This window comes from Varanus komodoensis, unplaced genomic scaffold (genome assembly GCF_004798865.1).
Source record: "Varanus komodoensis strain SLA01 unplaced genomic scaffold, ASM479886v1 scaffold36, whole genome shotgun sequence".
NCBI lineage: Eukaryota > Metazoa > Chordata > Lepidosauria > Squamata > Varanidae > Varanus > Varanus komodoensis.
In genome coordinates, this window is record NW_025335873.1 from 7,569,929 (window position 1) to 7,594,541 (window position 24,613).

The following is a 24,613-nucleotide window of genomic DNA, read 5'->3' on the forward strand; positions in this document are numbered from 1 at the left end:
GCTCTAAGGGGAGGAAGAAAGAGCATCACAGAGGATGAAAAATGCTCCAGAGGGCAGACGGCGGCGTCAGGATGGCTCAAGGAACAAAGAAATGCAAGAGAAGGATGACGCTGCACTTTGTGTTTTGGGTTCCGTGTGATGCGTGTCTGTCTCACGCCCGTTGAGAACGGCATATGTTCACTTAAGAAAAATATCTGTTCTCCATTCGTTACACAGAGGCCAGGCACCCAGTGCGAACTGGGCCTATTTCTCCAAAAAATGTAGCACTCTGGGGTGGATATCTGAGACTTGAAATCTGAAGGGGCAGAAAAGGCAGGGCCAGAAGGCTTATTACCAAGGTCAATGAACTGTGAGATAAGCCACGGGGCTTTTTCTTTGCTGGATATTTTAAGTGTTGATGCTATCTGAAAGATGGGTTTTACCTGGGTTAATTCAGATGATGCTGTGCTTTTATGGATCACCGTCCTGGGACTCAAGGTGAAGGACGGTATAGAAAGCCCTTTTAATAAATAAATAATAAAACTGAGCCATCTTCTTTAGAGTTAAGTGGCAGAGAATGGGGACTGAAACTACTCCAAGTACTTTCCTGGTAGGCTCTGAGGGTCTGGTGGGTGATAGGACATGACCCAGCAAGATGGGACAGGGCGTTTCTGCAGTCCACTCTCATGCAACACTGCGACCAGTTGCAAAGCACAAGGTTGCCCTGCACCGACACACAGACGAGCCAGTAAAATAACACAATTGTTCTCTCAACTAACATTTGGAAAGGGTGCCACCTCTCCACACGCGGCCTCCCTCCAACAAAGTCAAGAGCCTGCAGCTCTTGAAAAAGGCTAAGAATCAAACACAAACTGAACTAATAATAGCTGAATTAGACTCCAATGATGGTGCCTCTTAAGAAAAAGCTGAGATCTTTAACAGATGGTCAGAGACTCTGCTGAGCGGGACAATCATGCCAGATTACACTCCAAATCTTGGAAAGAACATTTCAAGTTGTGAATCAGTAGAGTGCGGCTAGTAATCAAATACACTATGTGGAATATTAGGTTGAATCCAAGCCTGAAGCTGCCTGGCCTCCAACATCAGTGCTCTGTTTTGAGTGAATGTGAAAAGAGGGTTCTGCCTCCTAAATTCGGGGAAGGGGACAGTGTCCCTCGGAGCAGCTGGAAGCAGTGGGCGCATCACCACTCCAGTTTGCATAACACTATTATAAATATCCCTTTTGCATTTCGTGACATTTAGGCCCGACTGTTTACATTTTTTGTGTTATGTAGATGAGTTCATACAGCTGAAGGAGTGGATCCGAGCCCATGAGAGATGTGGCCAAAATAAGTCTGTTATTCTTTAGAGCATCGCAAAACTCTTCACTGGTGGCTTATTTTATCTTATTTATCTTTTTCCTGCAACAGGGCAGTGTGGCTACTTTGGGAGGTTTAAGCCAACTGGATTATTTGGTATGGGAAGAATCTTCTTTCTAGTGAAACTTTTATCTAATAAGTTTGGCAAGGGAAGGAAAAAGACGGAGACATCGCAACCAGACCCGAACTGAACGGTCTGATAAACTGAACATCCTCAATCATCTACGTAATTATTTAAGAAAGGCTTCCTTGATTCAGTGGGACTTACAGTATTAGTTTCCATCTCTTTAAGAGGCAGAGAGGTTTTTTCCATGGTTATGTCTTGGTGAGACTTTCATAGATGTGGGGGGTGTGGAGAGAAATGAGTTTGTTTCCTATTTATTGCAAAATTAACTGAAATTCAGCTTTCCTTCAAATTCCTCACTTTTCTGAATTCTACAGCAGAGTTTTCCGGTCCAGAAATCCATTCCAATGACAATAGATCTGTGTGTCCTTTTTTTACATAGAGGGGTGGTCCTAATGAGACAAGACCAGTTCAAGACTCTCACACAGGGGGCTTTAGAGCATATATGAATTAGCTATGTGTGACTATTCTTCCCCCACAGGGGTCTGAGCCCCTGATCCTTTTAGTTCCTAATAACCCTATCAGAAAAGATGAGTACAGGTGTGGAAGAATCCATAAGGGGCTGGGGATCCCAATACAGGTGAGTACAGGTGTGGAAGAATCCATACTGGGCTGGGGAATCCCAATACAGGTGAGTACAGGTGTGGAAGAATCCATACTGGGCTGGGGATCCCAATACAGGTAAGTACAGGTGTGGAAGAATCCATACTGGGCTGGGGATCCCAATACAGGTGAGTACAGGTGTGGAAGAATCCACATCGGGATGGGGAGCTGTTGGATGCCTTCAGTCTAAATTCCCGGAGAGCATTTGTGGAATGCTCCTCAAGCAGAGATTAAGTCCGCTGCTTGCGCAACCTTTATTTTGCAAGTGTTTCCAACTTCCTCTCGGCTTTCTTTGTAAGACTGGGCCAAGCATAGGAGGAAGTCCATGAATGCTACAGGGACAGATTCCACTAAGTTTCGTCTCCAACTCTACCTTTGAGCTCCACCGCACTCTTTCTAAACCAGGCTCATGGTCTTCCCCCAATGCAGGCTAACTACAGACTTGGCTTACGGAAGATCTCCCTGGAAGTTTACTTCCGTGTCTACACCAGTTCCTTTTCTCAAACTACAACTCTGAGATTCTGTCCATTTACCTTTTCACCTTTGGATCCAGGTGGTCCAATTGGGCCTGGGGGTCCTGTGTGCCCCTGCACAGGAAGGGAAAGAGAACAAAATGCTCACAGAGTCCAGCAGGTTTTCTGTCTCTCACCTGATAAAACTTAATTTATTGATTTGATTTATATCCTGCTTTGTTCCAATTAACTCAAAGTGGCTCACACCATTCCCTTCCTCCTGCTCTCAATCTTATCCCCACAACAAGAACCCTGTGAGATGGGCTGGGAGTGATGTATAGTGGTTGGAGTATTGGCCTGGGACTCAGGAGATGTGGGTTCTAGTTTCTACTCATCCATGAGCCTACCGGATGACATTGGGCCAGTCGCTGTCTCTTACTCTAGCCTACCTCACAGGGTTGTTGTGAGAATAAGATGGAGAGGGCAGTGGTCATGTATGGAGCTGCCTTGGACTCTCCAAAAGAAAAGCTGGATGTAAAGGTAACCGACAAATAAATCATAGAATCATGGGACAGTAGAGTTGGAAGGGGCCATGAAGGCCATCAGGTCCAACCCCTGCTGTTGCAGGACACCAAGTCACACCATCCCACTCAGAGGGCTGTCCAGTTTCTCCTTGAATGTCTCCAGTGTGGGAGAGCCCCCACCTCTCTAGGCAGCTGGTTCCACTGTCGTTTTGCTCTGCCAGTGAGGAAGCTTTTCCTGATATCCAGCCTGAATCTGGGTTATCGCAACTGGAATTGATTATTCTGTGTCCAACGGGGCAAAGCTCAGGAAGCCAAGGTTCAATTTGGATGCCAGGAAGCACTTCCTGACAGTCAGGACCCCGAGGGTGTGGAATCGGCTTCCCCGGGAGGTGGTTGAGGCCCCATCGGTGCGGGTGTTCAAGGATAAGCTGGACGTCCACATGGTGGGCATGTCGTGAGCAGAGCCAGCTGGTGCTGGAGGTCAGACTAGATGGCCCGGGAGGCCCCTTCTGACTCACTCTGTTTTCTATGTTTCTGTGTTTCTACTCAGAAGACTATCATGTCCCCCCTCAGTCTTCTTTTCTCAAGGCTGAACATGCCCAGGTCTCTCAGTCTCTCCTCATAGGGCAGTGTTTCCAAATGTTTTGGTGCTGCAACCAGACCAATTTTATAAACCTAGTTCGTTCAAGAATAAACCATCCGTAGTTTGCACATTCTGTAGTCTGCTCTGTATGGCCACTTTCCTCGCTCTTGCCTCAACGTCCTTCCAAAGGCCCGAGTGGCCTCCAATGGGGCATCTGCTGGACCCCACCAAGCCCAATAGGGTGACCCGAAGAACCAATGCGAGCACCAGCCCTACAAGGCACACCCCAGCACAGCTGAGAAAAGCCAAGCGCAGGCCTCCAGGTGCCCAGAAGAATAGCTCACCTGGTAGCCCTTCAAGCCAGGCTCTCCTTGGAGTCCCATGCGGCCTGGAGCACCCTGCAGGGACGAGAGAAGACGCGCTCAGCAACCTCCTGCTCCGTACCTGCCGCATTATTTGTGCTCGTCCCCCTTACTCTTCCACGCCTCTCCAGTGGAGCTCCACCTCTGGTTCTCACCTGACCATCTCCTTAAGTGACCACCAAATACACATGCTGGACGGGTTCTCATGACGTCAGCCAGGCTGGGCTGGGAAACTCAGGGGTGTGCTAGCTGAGGTTTATCATGTCAGCCTACCCTGGCCAGGGTGGCTTCTCATGGTGGCTAACGAACTGTTGAGGATGGATGAAGCCCTTTTTCTTGGCAGAGTGTCCAAGGCCAGGTTGCACCAGCTCTGTGGCGAAAGTGGGGAGTGTCCAAATCAAGGGGGCAGGGAGGAGGGCCATTGTCCCCGGGTGCTCAGACAGACCCTGGGAACAGACCGGGTTTGGAAGAGAAGAGAGGGGAGCAAGGAACGGAGGAAGACAAGGCCTTGCCCTGACCCCACACTGAAGCGCTGGGACAAGAGATACAGTTAGAGGTCCTGCTTAAATTCAGGGGATTAGCCCCAGGGCTAGCGAAAAGGGGGTGGGGGTGGAAGCAGTTTCTAGTTTGTGTTCAATGAATCACTCTGTTTATGCTTAGAGACTAGTTTCCAGTGGCTGTAGCTTGCTAGTTGTGAACCGGCAATGCAGAACTGTTTTGCAAAGGCTTGTTTTGGAAGATTGAGGCGGATCAGGGGAATACCAGCTCTTGACACAACCCAGCTGGAACTCGTGGCCAATTTTGGTTTGCATGCCACCCGTGGCAGATACAGATGACCTGAAAAACCTCGGCTGGGGGCGTGAATGGGCATGTCCACACAGGTGAGCTGCAGCAAGCATACAAAGCAGGTCAGATAGAGACAATTTTCAACAAAAGCGCTTGCATGCTGGAGCTCCTAGTGCCAACGGTCGAAAGACATTGTCTTAACAACTATCTTAACAGATGTTTTTCCTGACAAGCAAACAGATGAGACACAAGCAGCAGCAGCAAAACCTGAGAGGGTTACAATCTGAAGAAAACAGGGTCTAATTTAGTAGAATATAATGCCCATTTAGTAGAATATAAGCGTATAAATAAATGAACTCAAGCAATTATGTCCTCAGTTTTAGAGTTAAGACTGGGCTCTAAACCCTTGGCCTTTAAGACTCATCTTTTCCCCCTGGCCTTTAATGCATGTAGTTTAACAAAATGCATTGTTTTCAATACTCTTTTGTGTATAGTCTTGAGGTTTCATTGTTAAAATTGTACATCCCCCGGATGGCTTTTTAGGAGATAAGGCAACATATAAACTGTGATGGAAAATAAATGAGGTGGGGTGAATGCAAATAAAAGCCTCATCTCACAACAACAGAAATGCAATGTGTGTATTGACACTTAACTGCAAGGCAAAAATAAAATTGGTTGAAAGTAACAAACTAGAAAGTAGAAAGAGCTGCATGAAATCCCTTGGGTGGAAGAACATCTAGATTGGAGTTCAGGTTTTTAGAAGAGCTGGACAATTAATCTTGTAGCCAAACGCTCACTTTGCCAGTGGAATGCAACGTGTTTTAGTGAGTACGGCCAGGCTAAACTGTTGCGTTTGATCCAATATTATCCATACCAGTTCAGGTGCCCAGAGGGGAAGAGACCTCCAAGGTGAGGTGATCCCCCTGCACAGGTAACAGGTAACTGAGAGAGGCAACAATTGTGTTCAACGAGCCAACACTCCATTCTCACCATCGGTCCTAGGGTACCTCTGGATCCTTTCGGGCCTTGGGTCCCCTTTGATCCCATCTTGCCTGGTGGGCCGCTTTCTCCAAGTTGCCCCTGATGCCCTTTGCTGCCCTAGAGACACAAGCACAAGCACACATCAGAGAGGGGAGCAGGGGGGCCTAGTCCTCACAATTGGCTTGCTGCCCAGGTGTGCTGCTTCCGAGCTTGGGCACCGGCCCCAGAACTGGAGCTGCCTCCACCCAAGAGTCAAACCGTGCCTGCACACTAAACAAGCAAACACGCTAGCCTGTCGGAAGAATGCTTCCTTGGATCCCTTCTCCATGAGATTCTGGTTTCCTATGTCTCAGCACGGTGCTATCTCATTCCCACAACCTGAAGTGACACAGGTTGATGATCTTAGTGAGAACTAGGGAAGAACAGAAGGAAAAGGACAGGTGAGGAACATGTATAGAAGAATCAGAGGCATCCATACCTTAAGTCCAGTTTTCCCTTTTTCCCCTTGTCGGCCAGGTCTTCCTTCTGGTCCCTGAGAAGGGCAGAGACAAATTTGTCCTCATCAGCATTCAATTCTTCCCAAGCAGTTTGGAGTCTTGGCAGACAGACCAGATGCCTTCCCCACCATCCTCTGCTCTTACTCCTTGAATTAACTCTGAGCCGTTCACACTGAATCTCACAGGATTCATCAACTGTCTCAACACCTGCTCTTTCCTTCAAAATGGTTTTCAGTGTTGCCTTCCCTTGTTTATTCAGACAGAATGTTTACCACGTTTTGTTTTTGACAACTGAACCCAGCTGCATTGCCTGTGTTACCTAGACATTTAGGGGTTATTGCTCCTTTAACTAAAAGTTTACTCCTCACGGTGTGCAATTAAAGTCTTTTCAGGGCTATTGCTCCTTTAACTAAAAGTTTACTCCTGCAGTTTCTGCCTTTTTATTATTTTCTGTTTCGAGTGTCTTGCAAATAGATGGATTCCTCTTTTTCCTTAAAATATTTTAATTGTACCCTTCACCCAGTTTAGGACTTCAGGATATCAAATCACAAATCAAGCAACAATAAAAGACATTATGAGTAACACTTATTACTAAATAAACACCAGGGTGAACAGAAGCGTTTTTGCCTGGTGCCCCATAGTATTTACAGCTTCTGTTCTCTCAGGCAGGGAAGTCGTTTTGTTATAAGGTTGCTGAACCTGCCTGGATTCCCAGTACAGCCCCCCCCCCCCCCCCTTTTCCTGTACCCATTCCCTCAACCACCAATCACTTGATGATTCCCAGTTTTTTTAGCCACCTTTCTAAAAGCATATGTCACTCCTAAGGTGTGAATACCAACAAAACCATGTTAACACTAATATAGGCTGTCAACTGGGGTATTTCTGGCCCCATCAACAACTGGAATTTGCTTCCCAGGAGCTTCTCCAAAACTGAATTGGCCCTCTGGATAAAAGAGATTCCACACCTCTGTTCCCTGCCTTTCTTTCCTCTTCGCCTGCTTTCCTCCACGTGCAGCCACTGTACCTGGAATTTATATTATCTATAACTTCACTTTGTAACATCTAAACACGAGCCTGTGCTTAAATGCGTACATTTTCCTCTTACCATCCTAATTCCTTTTCCCTTTCATAGCAAGCCTCATAGGCAGCAAAGCAACAAACGAAAGCAACCAACCAACCAACCAACCAAAAAGCACCTGAAATGCTTTGGCAGAAGTTGTGATGGGGGAGAGATAATACCAAGAAGGCATAAACCATGGATGGGCAACCTGCAGCCTCCCAAATCCCATCAGCCATCGCCATTCCATGTACTGCCTAGAGTTTATGGAAGTTGTAGGACAAAACTTCTAGAAGGCCAGAGAAGTACAACCTCTCTATCTGAAATTCCTGATCTCCAGAGAAAACTTTGCACGAGTAAATTTCCGCAGGTTTCATATGAACAGTACATTCTGAAAAACAGCAGCCTCCACTGTTAGATCCTGAGGAAGTAATAAGGCAAACTTTCAACAGAAGGTAAACTTTCAACCTTCTGCGGAGGGAGGAAGAGGGTCAGTGTAGGATGCAAAGCAATAGATGCCAACATCTCCGCCTTCTCTTAGGGTTTGTTGCTTTTGAGTTTTCTTAGCTTCTTGTCCTCTCCAGAGAAGCCCTACTGTGACTGCCACTCTCTAGGATAGGAATCGTTCATTTCCAATGTTCATTTTGATTGGATTCAACTCAGCTGGCCCAGAGAAAAGATATCTTTGAATCTTTTTGATGCGCCGTATTCTTTGGGAAGCCTTGTATATATTCACAGTGTGCTCTTTGGGGGTCATTGGTCTGGCTGAGAAAATACATTTGCTTCCAAACCTTCCTCTTGAAAAGGGACTCTTCTCAAAAGCCACTTCACTTCCCTAGATCACCCCATTTAACCCACTAAGAGCAGACAATCAAAGCAGACTACAATCAGTTCATGAACGGAATGCTGAGGGAGGAGGAGCGGTAAGGCAGCCTCTGAGAAGACATGGGCAAACATCAAAGGGTCCTCCTTTTTGGGGCTGACAATTGAACCCTGAGAAACAAAGACACCCAGAAAGAAGGTGAGGTTTCTGGCTGTCATGTCCAACTCAGGCCACGCTGATGATTTGGGGGCCATGGTGTCCAACAACCCTGTGCATTGCCCTGGGAAGCTGCCTGGAAGCCTCCTCCAGGAAGCTCCCCCAAGTTCTCTGGTACCGGTGGAGCACCCCTGAAGAACATGCTTCTCACCCAGAATTCGAGGAGAAGACCTCCCTGCTCTCAAAGGTGCCAGTGTGAGGAGGTGGAAGCACAGACCACCTCCTCGAGCCCGTCTCAAGAGCCACAGCAACTGGACTCCACACGAGTACATCCCTTTCCACGAGGAGGACTTCTTACACAAGTCTGTGATGAACACCAGCCGAGGCCTGGGTGGGGCATTGGAAGTTCTGGCTCCATCAGCTCTCTGCTGGAATGTGGAGCTCCTGGAAACCTTCTCTCCGCTTCCAATGACTCGGTCTTGCCTCATGCTTGAACTGCTGTACTCCTGACCTCTGGACCTCGACCTGACTCTGTGTTTTGGGCAACATTTCTTTGGGTTGCTTTCCCATGCTCTGACCCCGGCTGCACCTTGGACAGCTCTCCTGGAAAGCTACCCACTTGCCTAGTGAAGCTGCATCGTTGACCTCTACTCTATGACTTCCCCTTGGATCTGTCCCTCAGTTTGTCCTTTAGGTTCTAAGCCTAAATGGCACAGGTGGGAGACCAGGTGTGCCCCGGGGAACCCCCTGGGTGACATTTAAAGGCAGTTAAAGTAGGGACCCAGGTGGTCAGGGATCAAGACTGTGTTATGCAAAGCTCTGCCACCATGCCTCTGAGCCGCTCCTACAGCAACCAGACCAATAGTTGGCCCATAACTGGAAGACAGTCACAGTGGGGTGGAGTGTTGATTTCATGGAAGCACAGCACAGCCTCCCCCAAGGATGCGGGCAGCTCCTCGCCACCCAAAATGTGGTATTTGCCACCCTCCTGACTTGAATTTAACGTTAGTGGTACAAAGAGGACCACCTTGAGCAATGCAGCAGTTGGAGCGGGGGCATGAGAAGGTAGAGCCCTTTACATCTGAGTCAAAGAGAGGGAAGATGCAAAGAAATGGCTCTGTCTCAGGTTCTGGCTCATACCAGTTCCTATTAATTAAAAAACAACGACCAGCTGGAAACAGTTGGATCAAGATCTTAGGAGTGAACTGACACTGAATCCAGAGATGCTCCCCCCTCACCGCCACCCATTGCTACGGACGGGAAGATCCCCCCCCCCCCCCCGGATCTGCCGGACCCATTTGTCATCCTCTGATGTGTGCAGAAGATGTGTGCTTTGCAGGACTCTCCCTGGAGAATCTGCAAATAGGCTGAGTCACGAGCACCAAAATAGCTGACCGTAATGAAAATCAGCAGTGTCAACAAGACGAATCTTCAGGAGGCCGAAGGGGAACACTCAGCGCGAAAGGCCGTGCTCGAACAGAAATAGAAAGGAGGCATACTAGTAGCAAACAAGATGACTTCTTGCTCATTGTCAGTGTTACGAACGCCTTCTCCATAATGCTCCCTCCCCAGAGACAGATCAGATAACATCGCGTGCAAATAGTTCCCAGTCCTTGTGGAAAAAGAGGCCAGTCTGGTCCACTACCTTCGATGCGAGACCATTTCTGAGCCACATCAAGTCATTCCATGGTCTTCTCCCACAACTGGCACAGAAAACTACCCCTCTCACCAAGGTTTCAGGCAGAGCCACAAGAACCTTTCCATGCACTGCCAGACTTCGGTTCCCACAATTCTTGCCTTTCCATACCCAAGTCTCCTGATTTACGGGGAAATGGGAGATATATCAATAGTCTCTTCCCCTATCAACCTTCCTGGGCACTCAGATGAATATCAGAGGCCTTGTTCTAAGTCCTTCCACAGTCAGCTAGGCACAAAGCCGCAGCCTTCTTGATGTGTGGCTCACAGAGTTTTTTTTCTCCATGCATCACTCAAGCAGCAAAGACCACTCGCTATTTCATGAAGTCTTTAAATATCTTACATCTGGCTGAATTTTATGTATTCTGCAGCGGGTCTTGAGGGGAATTTTGTGTTTTTGCCTTCATGCTATGATTCTTTCAACCTGCTGGCCAGCTTGAGAATCGATTTAACCAAACTGGGATGGGAAAGATTATTTTTTTAAGTAAATAAAGCCTCAGTCCGAAGGTGCGGAACTGTAACCCTCCAAAGGGAAGCGATAGAATGACAGTAGCTTTTATGACCGGCAGCTCCTCTACCTTAGCATCCTGACCTAGCTCTTGGATCCTGGTGCAAAGCCAAATTAAATATGCTGTCTGCACCTGACTTCTATTTCTTCCTCCCCATTCCAGATTAGCAGGTCTAAGCCTGAGTCCAGACAGAGTGACCTCATTGCTGACCTTCCGCCATTGCTAACTATCGAGTTCAGTGGAGCTGTTCATTTTTATTGGCATATTGGTGACATATTTATTGCTTGCAGCTGTTTCCAATATGCCTTTCCATCCCAATATTTTATATTTGCTATAGAATGTCAAAACAGATCAGCATGAGAATGGCACTCTCTCCCCACAAAAAGCCCTCTTCTGCTGACCTGTTACAATTTTCAGAGAATGTAAACACTTTGGCCTCGTCTCTAGTTCCAAGAGGTCGCTCAGCATCAACTAGCACTCCTTCCAAATTCGTCTTCTTGCTCTACTCTGCTAATGATGGAAAACAATTTTTACAGGCTTGAGTTCCACTGCTGAAGCTGTTTAACAGTTTGTGCAACATTACAGCAGCTGGTTAAGTTTTTTTTTAAAAAATGGGGCTTGTTTTTACTTATATTGGAGTTCAATAAAAATGGTGACACAGCCCCAACTTGGAGAACCAATTACAATGGAAGCTCTGATCACACAGAGGTCCCGGTGTGGGACAAAAATGACCACTTTCTCCTATATGAACTTCCCTACCCTCGTCTGCAGACACCCGCCCCCCCAAAATACCAGACTCAGCAGCTCCCTTCTTTGCCGTTTTAGAGTCCTATTAAAACTTGTGTGATTGACCTTTAAAATTCCCTGGCTTTTAAGCAAACATCTTTATGGGATTTACTCCTCATGGCTAATTTGGAAATGCATTTCCCAGGAACTGATTTAATCTAAGGTTGCTGTGTGTATTGAATGTGACCTTGAATTCTGTCGCCTTTACACTGTAAGTCACTTTGGGAAGACAAAGTTCTTGAAGGGCTGCTAAGAAACATGTTGATAAGAGAGCAATGCATGGTTTGCATTGCTTTAAAATTATGCTGCTTCGATTTATGAACTTACAGAGTTTTTATACTGCCAATAGTTGAAGTTCTCTGGACCACTCACAGCCATTTGGAACATAAAATTCAATTTAAAACATAAACGCAGCAACCAAGAGGCTTGTAACTCCCTGGAAGGAGATGGGCAAACCTCTCTTTACTGCTTTAACGACTCTTGAATTCTTTCTCCTCTTTTTGCTTCCTGCGATGGACTCACACGCAACACTCTGCTTGCTCAGTAACACAACAAATGCACCAGATACCCCATGGTGCACCAAGGTTCTGCAAGGAAAGAATTCTTGATGGTCCTCCTGGGAGGCAGAAGGAAAAAGAGGCCAAGTGCTCTCTGAATTCAGACTCTTCACCAAGCCGTACTTAGCTGGGATGTGGTCTGAATTTCTAGATAAACTTTGACTCCCTCAAAACGCCAGCAACCAAATGCACGAAGGCAAACAATGGACTCTTTTATGGCAGTAGAACGCCAACAGAAATACTCCACCAGAGATCTTAGTAGAAATAAACTCAAGCAGCCCAGCAGCAGTCAAAAACAGGGTCTCAGTGCCTAGTGGTCTATTCCAAGACCCAAAGAGAGGCGTTTGCAGAAATTCAGGGTTCAGGAGTAACCAAAGTAAAGGAGCGATAGTTTACCAGTAGCATATAGCCAAGAGGGCCAGTAGCTGCTCATAGCTTTATCCTCCATGAATTTGCCCCCTCCCCTTTTTTTAAAAAAGCCATCCAAATAGGTAGCTACCACTGCATCTAGTGGCAGTAAGTTCCACGGTTTAACTTTGTGCCGTATGCAGAAGTCTTTCCTTTCATCCGGTAGGAATCTCCTACCCGTCAGCCTCACGGGATGACCTCACTTTGGTCTAGACTTATGCAGAGGGAGAAAAATAACTCCTTGTCCACGATCTCCACACTCATTCATATTTTTTCCTTAATTTTCCTTTTCTTAACTCACCCTCTTTCGGACAGCTAAACAACCCCAGATGTTGCAACGTTTCTGCAGGAGAGCTGCTCCAACCCCTGATAGTTTTAGTTCCCCTTTCCTGCAGTTTCCCCGCTGTGCAATATTATCCTAAATGTGGTCACACTGTAGCTTTATGTGAGGGCAATATGATATTGGCAGTTTCATTTTAAATTCCTTTCCTGATTCAATTTCTTTGCTAACTGTGCCTAACCTGAAGTCCAAGGTTAGCTCTGGCCAACGTTTCAAAAGCGGGGCTGTTTCCTTCTGGCCGACCGCTCTGTGAGGTAGGCTGAGCACAGTTCCCAGCACCCTGCCAGTTCACACCTAGCCTAGCCCCCAGATCAGACCACTGCATCTGGGAATCAGATTTTTCCTCCAAAACTGCAGCATCAGGGAAAGCAGGACGAATCCGGAGAGGCGAGCCATAAATGAGAGCTGATTTCACCCTCCATTCTTGGGCACTCCTGATTCCAAAGCACAGCGGTTAGCAGGGGCAGAGCAACAGCGCCACTGGGGCAGAGATCGCACTTGGTCGACTCATTCCTGATCCTGGTTTGCCAGCTGATCGCAAGCCACTTCTAAAAATGAAAGGCAGGCGTCATACGAAACCGCAGGTGAGCTAAGGAACATTGGAAGCTGCCCTGCATTCAGTGAGGTCCTTGTCTATCTAGTCAATGTTGCCAACACGGATCGGCAGCAGGACTCACTGGTGGTTCAGGCGGAGATTTTTCCAACCCTAAAAGGAGAAGCTTCCGCTAACGACTCGAACTGTGAGCTTCTCTGATTCCACTGCAGAGAAAAGGCGGTGGGTGGGTGGGGGGGATATAGTGATGATTGTCCTGTATTTACAGCCCCCCCCCTTTTTTTTTACTCCTGTGGGGAAGCTTGCATGGCACCATTTTATCCTCACAGCCACAACCACAAGAGGGAGGGACCGGCCAAAACTCACCCAGCGAGCTTTCCGGACAGATGGAGACGAGAGCCAGCGTCTTCCAGGGGCACAGCCCCTCCATGCCCCATATGTGGGGGTAATCTATGGCGCCATGGCAAGACCATGGGTAATTTCCTACAGACCAGCACAGAAGCATGGGTCTCACATGCTGCCATCCAATAATACAATAAATTGCTCGAATCCCAAGTTCTTTCTTTTCACAATAATAAAAAGGACTCAGAAGGGATCTGAAAAGGAAGCCCATCTGCTTTAAAAACATACCTTAGAAAACTGAGCTGAGAGAAAGAGTGAGAGAGAGAATCATCTAAAAATGGAAAGCTGAGTTCTTTGCCTTGCTGTAAAAAAGAGGGATGCTCATTTTCTTGGGCAAGTTGTACTTCATTACCTACAAACTCCACAATTACTTTCCTGGAACTGTAAAACTTCTGCTGTTTCATATTTGCAGCATACAACGGACAGCATATTATGAGAAACCGCAGTGCTCAGCAACAGAGAGCAATTGAAAACCCGTCAGCCCAGTTCTTTCTGCCAGTTGGCCGCACAACCTTTGGCTCGGAGGTTCCACGCGGAGGAAGGAAGTGAAGGCTTCGGTGCCATGCAGCTAACGGGGGGTGTTCAAAAATGAAATAAATAACACAAAATACAGGCCTGTCTACTGGATGGGATTGGTGAAACACCGCTCCTGTCTGGCTGTACACGGCACTTGGCAACGGGACGGGCCTTTAAATAATGGAACCTTTGCGCCGCGTTGACCGCAGGCGCGTGACTGAACGAGCCGCCGCGGCCGTTTGGACGGTGCGCTAAAACGGAGAAGTGCGCGGGGCGAAGAGAGGCAGGCTGCAAACAGCGGCGCATCCTGGGCGAACTCGGCTCCATCCCGTTTACTCCAGAAAAGGCACCGAGAAAGCCTCCCCCCGAACTCTGTGACTCGGCACCCCCGAATTTCAGCTGGCGTGTCTGTTGCTCCCGTTACTGAGCACCATTCTGCTCGGCTTTCCCCAGCCTGGCCCCTTCCAGGATCACTGGGGTGCACCTGGCATTCCCCTCAACTATGGGGAGAGCGGGAGAGGAAGACACCGGCTCTTCAGGGACACGGGCCACAAAGAGATGCAGCTGGGCACATGCTCTGGTCCTTCTGGCGCCAGGAACAAGGGAGCTGCCATTAGGGAAGATTCCTTTGGGAAAGTGAAGCAGGGCTGAAGTCCCGGGTGGAGACGGGCAAGCGCTGGGGCCCTGGCTTGCCCACCCTCATCTGCTACGGGGTCTTGGCAGAAACGTGTGACGCTGCCTTCGCCCCAGTCCCCTTGCAAAGCTCTCTCCCAGGCTTCCGCACGTGTGGCATATGCTATTGCTATCATTGCCGTTATTGCTCAGGATCGTTCCCCCGACTGGCAGTGGGTCTCCATCAGGACGGCGCTGGGGCCCATCCTCTGAATGATCCCACTACTCCGAATGCTGGAAAAGCAGGGGAAACGAGGTTGTGCTTTTCGATGGGTGTCCAGCATCAGAAATGGGCACCCTGGATAAAAATGCTTGGAAATGGCAGGGCACAGAAATGACAGGAGGAGGGGACCAGGTGGGTGGGGGTTATAGGAAGCAGGGTGAAAAATGGGGCCCAGGCCTGGCAAGCATGATCGCATCTGCGGGGCCGAAAGTCTCCACTCGTTATTCCGGGTCCCGCCTGGGCTGATGTTTAGTCTCTCTGTGTGTTGCCGTTTTCACAAAAGAAGGGGATATATAAAAAAGCATGTTAAAAATACGAGACAGTGCCAGAACCCCACAGTCAAGAGCAACCAAAGGAAGGGATTACAAGCAGGCAAACCTGCCCTGGCTCCATTACGCATAATTTCTTTTTTAAAAGGCATGCAGTTGCTCTGCACGAGGGCTGCAGAATCAGGCCCAGTCTAATGCTGGATAACTGGATGCCACTCATACAAGAAGGGCTGTTTTGAAGACTGGAGATTCTGCTTTGCGGGAAGGGACTGAGAGGAGTAGGGTGGCAGGAAGGGGGGTTGTTAGCCACCCAGTTCCCAGGCAAATGCCGTGCCTGACCAAGAGGGAAGAATCCTGCCACGGGTGTACTCTGGGCAACAAGGGCCTGTGTCACGGAGATTCCCCCAAGCATTTCCCCCATCCGCCTTCCTTTCTTGTTCAGCAAAAGAAAATTCTGCACCCACAGAGTAAGCTCTACTTCACAAAAGCTCCTCCACCCATTCTAATTTTAATAGCGATCTTATTTATTTATTTGCTTATTTAAAGCTTTTATATGCCATCCACTTCAAGCGTCTCTCAAGGATTGATTTTAGATGTTTTACATTTTATTGAAATTTTAGTGACTTTAGAGCTGTCAGGTTCACCTTGCCATGTTGTAGAACGACTCTGTTAAATTATTTTTTATTATGAATTCGTTATTTGTATTTTAAGGATGGTTTTTAATGCTTTGCGGTATATTTCTAATTTTTGCCTGTTGTGTGCTGCCTAGAGAGTCTTTTGAACTATTTGGCAGCTCAAAAATATAATTAATTAATAAATGCTACATTTTTCAACCTGTACAAAATAGGTGAATTTACCTGTACCGCAGAAGGTCAGTGACCGGATAGTCTAAAAGCCTATAGAATCAATAACATAATGTGTTTCCAATTAAGCTGCTCTTCCCCTTGGAGGAAAAGTCTGGATCTTTCATGTGGAATTTCGCTTCACTCTCTCCAGGTATCAATTTCATGCCTGCTGACTGGCAGCTGACAAGCTTGTGTTGTTCAAGGAGAACAAGTTAGCTGCATAGATTTAGCATCCAGGTGCAGGTTGGCCCTGTCCATTTAATGCAAAAGTCCCAACGTTTTGGGAAAGCTGAGCACATCTGGAAATTTGAGAGGCTGCTGTGGAATCCCAACAGGTGTGTGTGTAAAGTGCATTTATCCAGCACCTTTACAGCACCCCATGTGCGCATCTGTGCACCCACACAACAGTACACAAAAAAGAAAACCGAAACCTTGACCCACTCATCTGCATAACTGCACAAGGTTCTAGTCCTCTTGGTTCTGAATGAAGGGCTGAACGGGATAGAAATGGTTCCTTCTTACAGTAATTTATCAGTGCTTGTGAGGACCATAGTAATGTGGCAGAAAGAAAGCAGAAAGCAATGTGCAAAGAGTGTCCAAAATCTAGAAATAAAAAAGGGATGATGAGCGTTTTGGCAGCTTCTCAAGACCATGAGGAAGGGGGAGTCAGATAATTGCAAAATGATGCACCCAAAAGTAGAAAGAGGATTCAGATTTCTTCGGGGGTACTGGAGGGTATTTGAAATTGCCCAAAACAGAGCTCAGATAATTTCCACATTGCAGAGTAGAAGAGATGCAAAACTGTCCAAAGAGATGCCTGCACACTTAAGCAGCAGAGAAAAAACAGAGAATCTGGCAAACTCACTCGAACACCCGTGGGCCCAGGATATCCCGGAAGTCCTTCCTTTCCTTTGATGCCTTCCTGCCCCTTTTCTCCTCTTTCTCCTTCTGGGCCGGCTTCTCCTTTGTCCCCCTGGAAGAGTAAAATGCATGACTTGGTTCTGTTTCCTCACAGCAGCTAAGAGCCCAACAAGTCATTCAGACTTTCACCAAGCCACCAATGTGGATGCTACAGGATTAAGGCAGAAGGAGAAAAGAATGGCATTGAACGATTTAAAAAAATCCCTGCAGGTAGAGAACTAATACATCTTGGTAGACTCCTTCTTCCCCCCCCCCCCCGAGGAGCTTATTTTCTACATGCAGGGAGCATTCAGTTCCCACTCCCATCTGGAATGGTTCTGCCCCCTTCCTCTCTTCATTCTGTCACAAGCGTTGTGTAGAATAGCCCTCCTTAATAGCATCTTTCCTCAACAAAGAGCATTCATCTCATTTTGGCTGTGCATGGGGGATAAGCCATTCAGGAATAAATACAGGAAAAAGCAAAAAATTAAAGCGTCATCTGGTGAAGCAGGAATTCCTGTGCTCTGACATCCAGTCACAGATGCCAGGCGGGAACTCGGCAAAGCATAAATATGGACGATTGGAATACACTGCATGGGATCGTTCGTTTGTTCTGTCATGGGCCTTTCCAGAATAGATTTGACTTTTTCCTGGAACAGAAGGATCAGCTTGCACAATCATGAAGCAGCAGATATGCATTCTTGCAGATCCTGCGTATAGGGAAGCGACTGCTTTCAAAATTCCACCCAGAGAATGAAGATTTGAGGCAAGCGAGATTCTTCCTCGCGGCAAAAGTGAGGCAGTAGCTGCATTTACCTTCAGCCCATCTGGTCCAAGAGGGCCACTGTCCCCCTCCAAGCCTGCGTCACCCTGAAAGAAACACAGACGGGGGTGTTGGGACTCGGCAGGTTCAGGCAGGGCTTGAGAAGCGGTCCAGGCATTTCCAAGGCTGCGCTTGAAGCACTGAGGAAGGGGAGTGCTTCAAAGCGGGAGCCCAGAAGTCAAGGCCTGGAGCCGTCTGCCCTCCGCCGCTTGGGCTGTGGCAACCCTGGCTGAAGGAGGGCGGCTGATGGACCGGGGGGACCGTCGCCAGTGGCCTCTCGGCAGGGCCCCATCGGCCGAGCCATCCAGATGTCACCCTCCGGGCTGCGCAAGCTGCCACTGAGTTTGTGTGGACAAGATCCTGCTCTGAGGAGGCACCGTGTCCAAAGCCTTTCATTTTCGCCAGCCTCCAAGGGCAGCGGAAGCCCCTCCTCTGTGCCGGTGGCCTTTCATTTTGTTCCCTTGGAACGAGGCGAGGCCACAAATGGCCGCATGTCATGCCAGCCACCACCCCCCTCCCGCCACCCCAAAGGACCCCTCAGAGTGGCGCTTCGCCCCATGTGGGGCCGTTCTGGTGCATCCTTGGGAAACCAGTCTGGCCGTGAGCTATGAAGACAGACCAGCGGGGAGCTCCGGCGATTTCAACCCCCCTTTGCCCTCAACGTTCACCTCCCCCTCCAGAGCACGAAAGGGCTCTCACAATTTCTCAGCCTGCAGCGACGCCTGCACCTTGCTTGGAGCAAGGAGACGGGGGCAAGGACTTTGGGGCCTCTGCAGTGGGGCTTGACCCCATCCTCCCGGGAACTGAAAGGGCCAGCAAAGCTGTTCCAGCGGGACTGCTGAACGCCCACATCGCCTCTTCCGTTCCCTTTTCCTCGTCCATGGCGTCTTTTTCAGACTGTAAGTCTGCAAGCAGGCATTGACTTTTTAGCTGAGTATACACTGCCCTGACAGCTGATTTTGGCTGAGGAATGGATGAAAATACTTTAAGGAAATGGTTTGTTTAGTCGCTAGGTCATGCCCGACCCTTCACGACCCCGTGGACAGCATTCCTCCAGGCCCTCCTGCCCTCCACCATCCCCCGGAGTCCTCCCAAGCCCACACCCACCGCCCCAGTGACCCCATTCAGCCACCTCAGCCTCTGCCTTCCACTCGGAATACGAGCAGCTTCTTCAATCTTGTGTGGCATTTCTACTCACCCGTTGACCAACGAGGCCTTGCTCTCCAGGAACCCCAAACGGTCCAAGGTCACCCTGTGCGCATAAGAGGGATCAAAAGCTGGTTAGGGCCTATGAAGCACAAGCCTGGAGGACAACCCACGAATTATTCAAAGCCTTCCTTCCCAAGGGAGCAGGACGCAATTCTGCACACTTCAGGTCTAGTCCTGAGAGCCCCTAACCAGAGGTAGGCAAGCTGGTGCTCTCCAGAAGATGTCGAAGTGCAAATCCCATCATCCCTGCCCACTGGCCATGGCGTTTGGGATGGGTAGGTGGCATGGTCCAGACCCACCTGGAGCTGACTAGGCTGCCCATACCTGCCAAGGCTACTGGGACGAGAGAGAGATTCTTCCACCTGTGACTGCACCGTGGGTGGGCGTGACCAGGCACCTGCCAAAGACCCGCCCCCCTGCAAGGGCCCCTCTCCCCGGCGAGTGAGTGGCAGCAATCCCGGGGAGCAGGAGTCGCGGGTGACCACAGTGGAGAGAAGGGGGACCTCCAGAGAGAAAGGGCCAGGGGAGGGGGCCCTGCCCCAGGGCCCGACCCCCCCAGAGCCAGCCTGATTCCACCTCTCGAAATACAGAAACGGGAAGAGGGCCGTGCGAGAGTCTGGAGAGGCGAGTCCGTGTGCGTCAGGAGCCCGTTCCTGAAGGCACTGCCAAAGAGGGGAGAGCTTAGCATGCTCCCCCAGTGGGAGCTTCCCCAAAAGAGGAGGGTCTCCCCCACCATCTCTGCTTGCCCGCCCCGTAGTGTCCCCCAGACTGGACTGAGCGAGGCTCCTTTTCCAGGAGAGGCTGGCGAATGGGGCAAAGAAACGGGGTCTTTTTCCCCAGGAAGGCGAAAAAGGCTCGGAAACGGCCAACCAAAAAGGCAGGGATAAACCTTCGGGCGCGCTCTGGGGGGCAAAAGACAGGGTAGTTCCAGCGAGGCCCTGGAAGGCTTGCCAAGGCAAACAGAGCGGGGAGGGAGTAGGAGAAGGGGAAATGGAGCGCAGGGCCAAAGTGAGTCCTCCACAGGGCGCAGAAAGGGGGCAGAGCGCTGCGAGTGCCAGTCGAGGGGTGCTTAGCTAGGAAAAACGCCCCACAACTTCCTCGCAGGCTGCAGCATGCTGGGATCTGTAGCCTCTTTTGCTGTCTAAATATACACAGGATTGGATCCTTGGTCAGTTCAGGAGAAGAGAACCGGAGGGAAAAGCGGTCATTCTGCCACTCGAGTCCTTCGGCGTCACCAAAATTTACATGGAGAGTGTAGACAACCAAGATCCCACCCACACGGCTCAGTCCTGGAAGCCTGACAAAAAGCCACCGAGCTGTCCCTTTTCGCTCTCAGAGGAATGGGCCCCGATGACCCAAGATGCTGAAATCAAAGCTGCCCAGCTCTGTTTCCCACAACAAGGCTGCCCCTTGTGCCAGGGTAGCGCTCTGGTCCTTCTGAAGGGAGCGCGGCTTTCACCAGGTTCGGGTCTTACCTTGATGCCGGGTTCCCCTGGAAGGCCACGCCGTCCCACTGAGCCCGGCGGTCCCTACGAGCGAGGACGGGGGAGGGAAAGGAGAAAAACAAAAGCCCTTGTTAACTTAATGGAGAACAAGCTTAAAGCTGGGATTTCTGTGGCACAGGAGTCAGAGGAAAGGGGGATGGCGCAGGAATTACGACCCTGAACTTGGCTTTTGGAGGAACTGAGCTCAAGAGCAGGATCTTAGCCTTCCCTTCCTGTCCTTTCTTCTCTGGGCACCTTCACCTGCGAGCAGCCCCTCTGGAGTCCCCACCTGTTTTCCATGGCTCTTGTGTCCCAAGCCCAGAGGTCATTTCCATCTCCTAGATTCCCCCTTCCCAAGGCAGCAGAACCGCAGGAGGGAATCGCCAGTGCGACCCTGAGCAAACCACTTTGCTGCACTGCAGCAGTTAAGCTCGGCTTGTTTCCAAGCTAAGCCTAATCTTTGAGCTTAGTGACAGCTGCACAGTGTGAAAGGGCCGTCCTGGCTCCATTTGGCACTTCTGGGGCTCCCAAGCCGCTACGGACACGGAGTGTTTTGTAATGAAGACGAGAGGATGTGGCCCGGTGGGAAACCCTTACCTTATGTCCGACGTCTCCCAATGGCCCAGGTGGACCTTGAACTCCCTGAGGACCCTGAAAAAGAGGCGTATGGAGTAAAGGACACTTTGCTTTAAAGTTCTGCCAGACAGTAGGGCTGGGAAGAAACTGCCGGGGAGGAACTGTCGAGGGAGCATGTGAGAAAAGGGGAAGGGAAGGGAAGGGGACGGCTGCATCAGGTACTTGCCGGGTCTCCCAGGGGCCCCTTTGCTCCTTGCGGTCCGGAAGGTCCTTGGATCCCCTGCAGACAAAAACACAGCAAGATCCACATCAGAGATCCAGGCTGAAGTATGTCTTTGTGCACCTCCCAGAACATCGCTAGCACCTTGTCAAGATGGCATTTCAGAATGCGCAACGAGAGACTTTCCATTTCTAGAACAGGGATGGGGAAACACAGTGGAATTCTGCAGTTCACAGCACATGCTCAGAAGTCGGTCCAGCACCGTTCAGTGCTGCTTACGATCTAATCAGTGTGTCCAGGACTGCATCTCAGGAGGCAGGAGGCTTAGTGTATTTCCTTTGCTTCCTGCAGGGAAGGACGCCTACAGATCGCTAGGGAGGCCTGCTGAAAAGCTTCCTCCGTGCAGAACTGGGGGAGCCCACCGTCTGCGTGCCAACAGCAGAGGGGACAGAAAAGGACGGTATCACAGCAGCTTTTGGGAAAGGATTTCCTTTTCTCTTGCACATGCCCGGAACAGGATAAAAAGCAGAAATGGGGTAAATCCCACGGAGCTGGCATAGTTATTTCCTCCCATTCGGAGGGTGGAAAAATTTTGACAAGGGGTGAGCATGGAGGAAGTCTGGAGAAGATCAAAAGCAACGGCGGGATCGCCCACCTCACTCCCGTGATTCTGCTGTCATAAATCTGGCAGAATACAGGAAGCAAAGATCTCCCTGCTGGGTACCCCCCCCCCCCCGTAACAAAGAACGCGCTGGGGGTGGGATGCGCAAACTTACAGGGAAGCCACGAGGTCCTGCTTCACCCATCTCTCCAGCCTTTCCCTGCAAAGACACGGCGGCAACAGAAATTCAGAGGTGAACGGAAGCAGCGAAGGAAAGGCGCAGCACACACGAGCAAGCGGCACAGAAAAAGCCGGCTGGCATTTCCTTAGAGAGCACATGAAAAGGCGAGAAAGGATCCCAGCCAAAACATCCGGGTTTGTGCTCAACTTCCTGGTGGCTTGGAAGGAAATAACAGCTGGATTCCCATAGGAATGAATCATTATTATTTCTCCTCCAAGTCTGCAAAGGCATGGAACACTCCTGTATCAGCTGCTGGAGATACTGGAGTGACTACAATACCCATTGCAGATGGTGCAGATTAGCCAGCACCGTCATGGGGTGTGCACAGTAAGGACAGGTGAGAATTCTGCTGGTTTGGTTGACTGAAAAGCACCGAGTAGAATTCACAGATTCATGAAATTCAGAAGGGCAGAAAGCACCCGAGACTAAGAAATCGCATCCTTCCAGACTCAGGGGATTAATAACGCTTAATTCTTAAAAGTCTGGGTCTGGTGGCCATGTTTTTGGTGCTGGGTTTGGATTGCTGTGCCTGTCTGCCTTTTCTACAAGTTCCTCCTCTTTCATGAAGATACAACAGGTGGGTGAAACACAGCCCTTTCCACTTCGGGAAGCTCAGTTCTATCCAATCGTGTTGGGGCAGATGGGTTTGAATTCTGCTAGGTTTACTGTGTGCTTGTTCGTTTCACAGCAGTAACATGGTGCTTCATTATACCGTTTCAGGAGCAATAAGCAATCAGTGATAAAAAGAATAGAACACCATGCTAAAGAGTCGTCTTTTAGAAACAGAATTCCAATAAAGAGTATGGCTGGTATATCGGGGAGGCGTCTTGAAATGAAGGTGTTCCCAGGGGGTGCGGGAAATTGTTGGCATCTGCCTGAGCAACACAGGGATGGAGTTCCGCAGAAATGGGGAACACCACATCGAAGCGACCACACTGAAGCTGGGCCGGCAGTCCATGTCTGCTCTACGGAACTGAGTGCCGCAGGGTCTCTAGATCCACCTTCCCCAACCTGGTGGTCTTCAGAGGCATTTGGACTGCAGCTCCCACAATGCCCATCCAGCAGAGCCCTTGACTGGGAATTCTGGGTGTTGCAGTCCAAATGTGCCTGGAAGGCTGTTCTTGAATTTCCCGGGCTCCCTTTACATCCGAGCAATCCTAGAGACAGGGCCTCCACCCTGCACACGGACTGCAGTGCAGAATTTTGAAGCACAGCGGGAGAAATTGCTTGTTTCTCTTTTTGACTCAGGCGCCCTGATGGATGGAGGGTGGACAGCAGCGGAGGGATGACAGAAAGAAGCAGGACACAATTCTCAGCATAATCAAGAGTAGTTTGCCATTGTGCATTCCGAGGGAACCCAAAGTCAAAGCAGAGAGGGGACGGGCAGCCTTTGTAAACTTCGGGTAAACTTGACCGCCGTGGAGATCTGGCAAAAAGCCCAAAGATCTGGCAATTTCCCAGCAATATTAAAGACGTTCTCATGCGCATTTCTTACCTGCTGAGCATCTGGGCCATCTTTGCCTGGATTCCCTGGAAGGCCCTGTTCAGAGGAGGAGGAGGAGGAGATGAGCAGACCATGGACACTGCAGCTCCTCGCCATCTTTCCCAGCCTGGGTCCTCAGAAGCGGCCAGTGGGTGGTCCGCTCTTGTTCGGGCTATGCCACTTCAAAACAAGCCCCAGGGTGCACTCTATTTCTTCCACCACTTGGGAGATAGAGCGAGCTGAAGGCAGTCATGCCACCTCCTTCCTCAAATTTAGTCTCTGTCCCCAACCTTCTTCTAGCCAGAATTGCTTTACTACAGAAGTGTGGGAAAGGCTGGGAACCCGTTTCGTGCAGGGAGCAAGCCCCAGACATACCCAAGGACAGTCCTGCCACCACCAAGGTCCTTTGGAGATGGGGGTGTGAACTCACCTTGGCGCCTTGGGCCCCTGGTTCGCCCACGGGCCCATCAAATCCTCGAGCACCCTGGGGACAAACAGATACGTGTGTGTGAGTGTACGGACAGACACCTACATAAATAAATGACAGAGGGGGCAGTGAGAGAAGGCAGTGAACAGCAGGTGTCTCTCTAGGGCTGCCGATCATCCCGAGAGGCGGCACGTCAAAGGAGAAAAATGCTGAGCAGCATCTGAAGCTTTTCGTGCACGAATCCCTCAGCCGAACAGTAGGGCATCTTTAATTCTGCCGTTGTCAAAACAGAGTCGAAACCATTTATCTACAGAGATGGCCTGTCTCCGTGGAGGCACCCAGGGTGGGGAATCAGTGCCGCGTCACACTGTGCAACGCTTGGAAAATATTGCAGCGTCTACAAATAAAATGAATCAACAGTCCACGGGCGCTGCGGCTTGAGCAAGACATGAATTAAACGGCAACCTGAAACTTGCTTCCCTCCGCTGCTAAGCAAATGGTCTGTGCCTTTCACCTTGAGGGCTGGGAGTGAAGGACAGTCCTCTCCCGGGAGAGAATTCGGCAACTG

General features: G+C 49.6%; 1 protein-coding gene across 1 annotated transcript in view; it reads right to left on the reverse strand.

Moving 5' to 3' along the window:
• Nucleotides 1–24,613, reverse strand: part of COL27A1 (collagen type XXVII alpha 1 chain) — a 165,651-nt gene that overhangs the window by 33,259 nt on the left and 107,779 nt on the right. The window contains exons 29-41 of the mRNA XM_044439980.1: nt 24,049–24,102; nt 23,631–23,675; nt 22,070–22,114; nt 21,300–21,353; nt 21,095–21,148; nt 20,489–20,542; nt 19,003–19,056; nt 17,798–17,851; nt 16,947–17,054; nt 6,252–6,305; nt 5,783–5,890; nt 3,989–4,042; nt 2,619–2,672 (exon numbers count right to left, since the gene is read on the reverse strand). Of these exons, the coding sequence (XP_044295915.1) occupies nt 2,619–2,672; nt 3,989–4,042; nt 5,783–5,890; nt 6,252–6,305; nt 16,947–17,054; nt 17,798–17,851; nt 19,003–19,056; nt 20,489–20,542; nt 21,095–21,148; nt 21,300–21,353; nt 22,070–22,114; nt 23,631–23,675; nt 24,049–24,102 (792 nt within the window). The remainder of the gene's footprint in view (nt 1–2,618; nt 2,673–3,988; nt 4,043–5,782; nt 5,891–6,251; nt 6,306–16,946; nt 17,055–17,797; nt 17,852–19,002; nt 19,057–20,488; nt 20,543–21,094; nt 21,149–21,299; nt 21,354–22,069; nt 22,115–23,630; nt 23,676–24,048; nt 24,103–24,613) is intronic.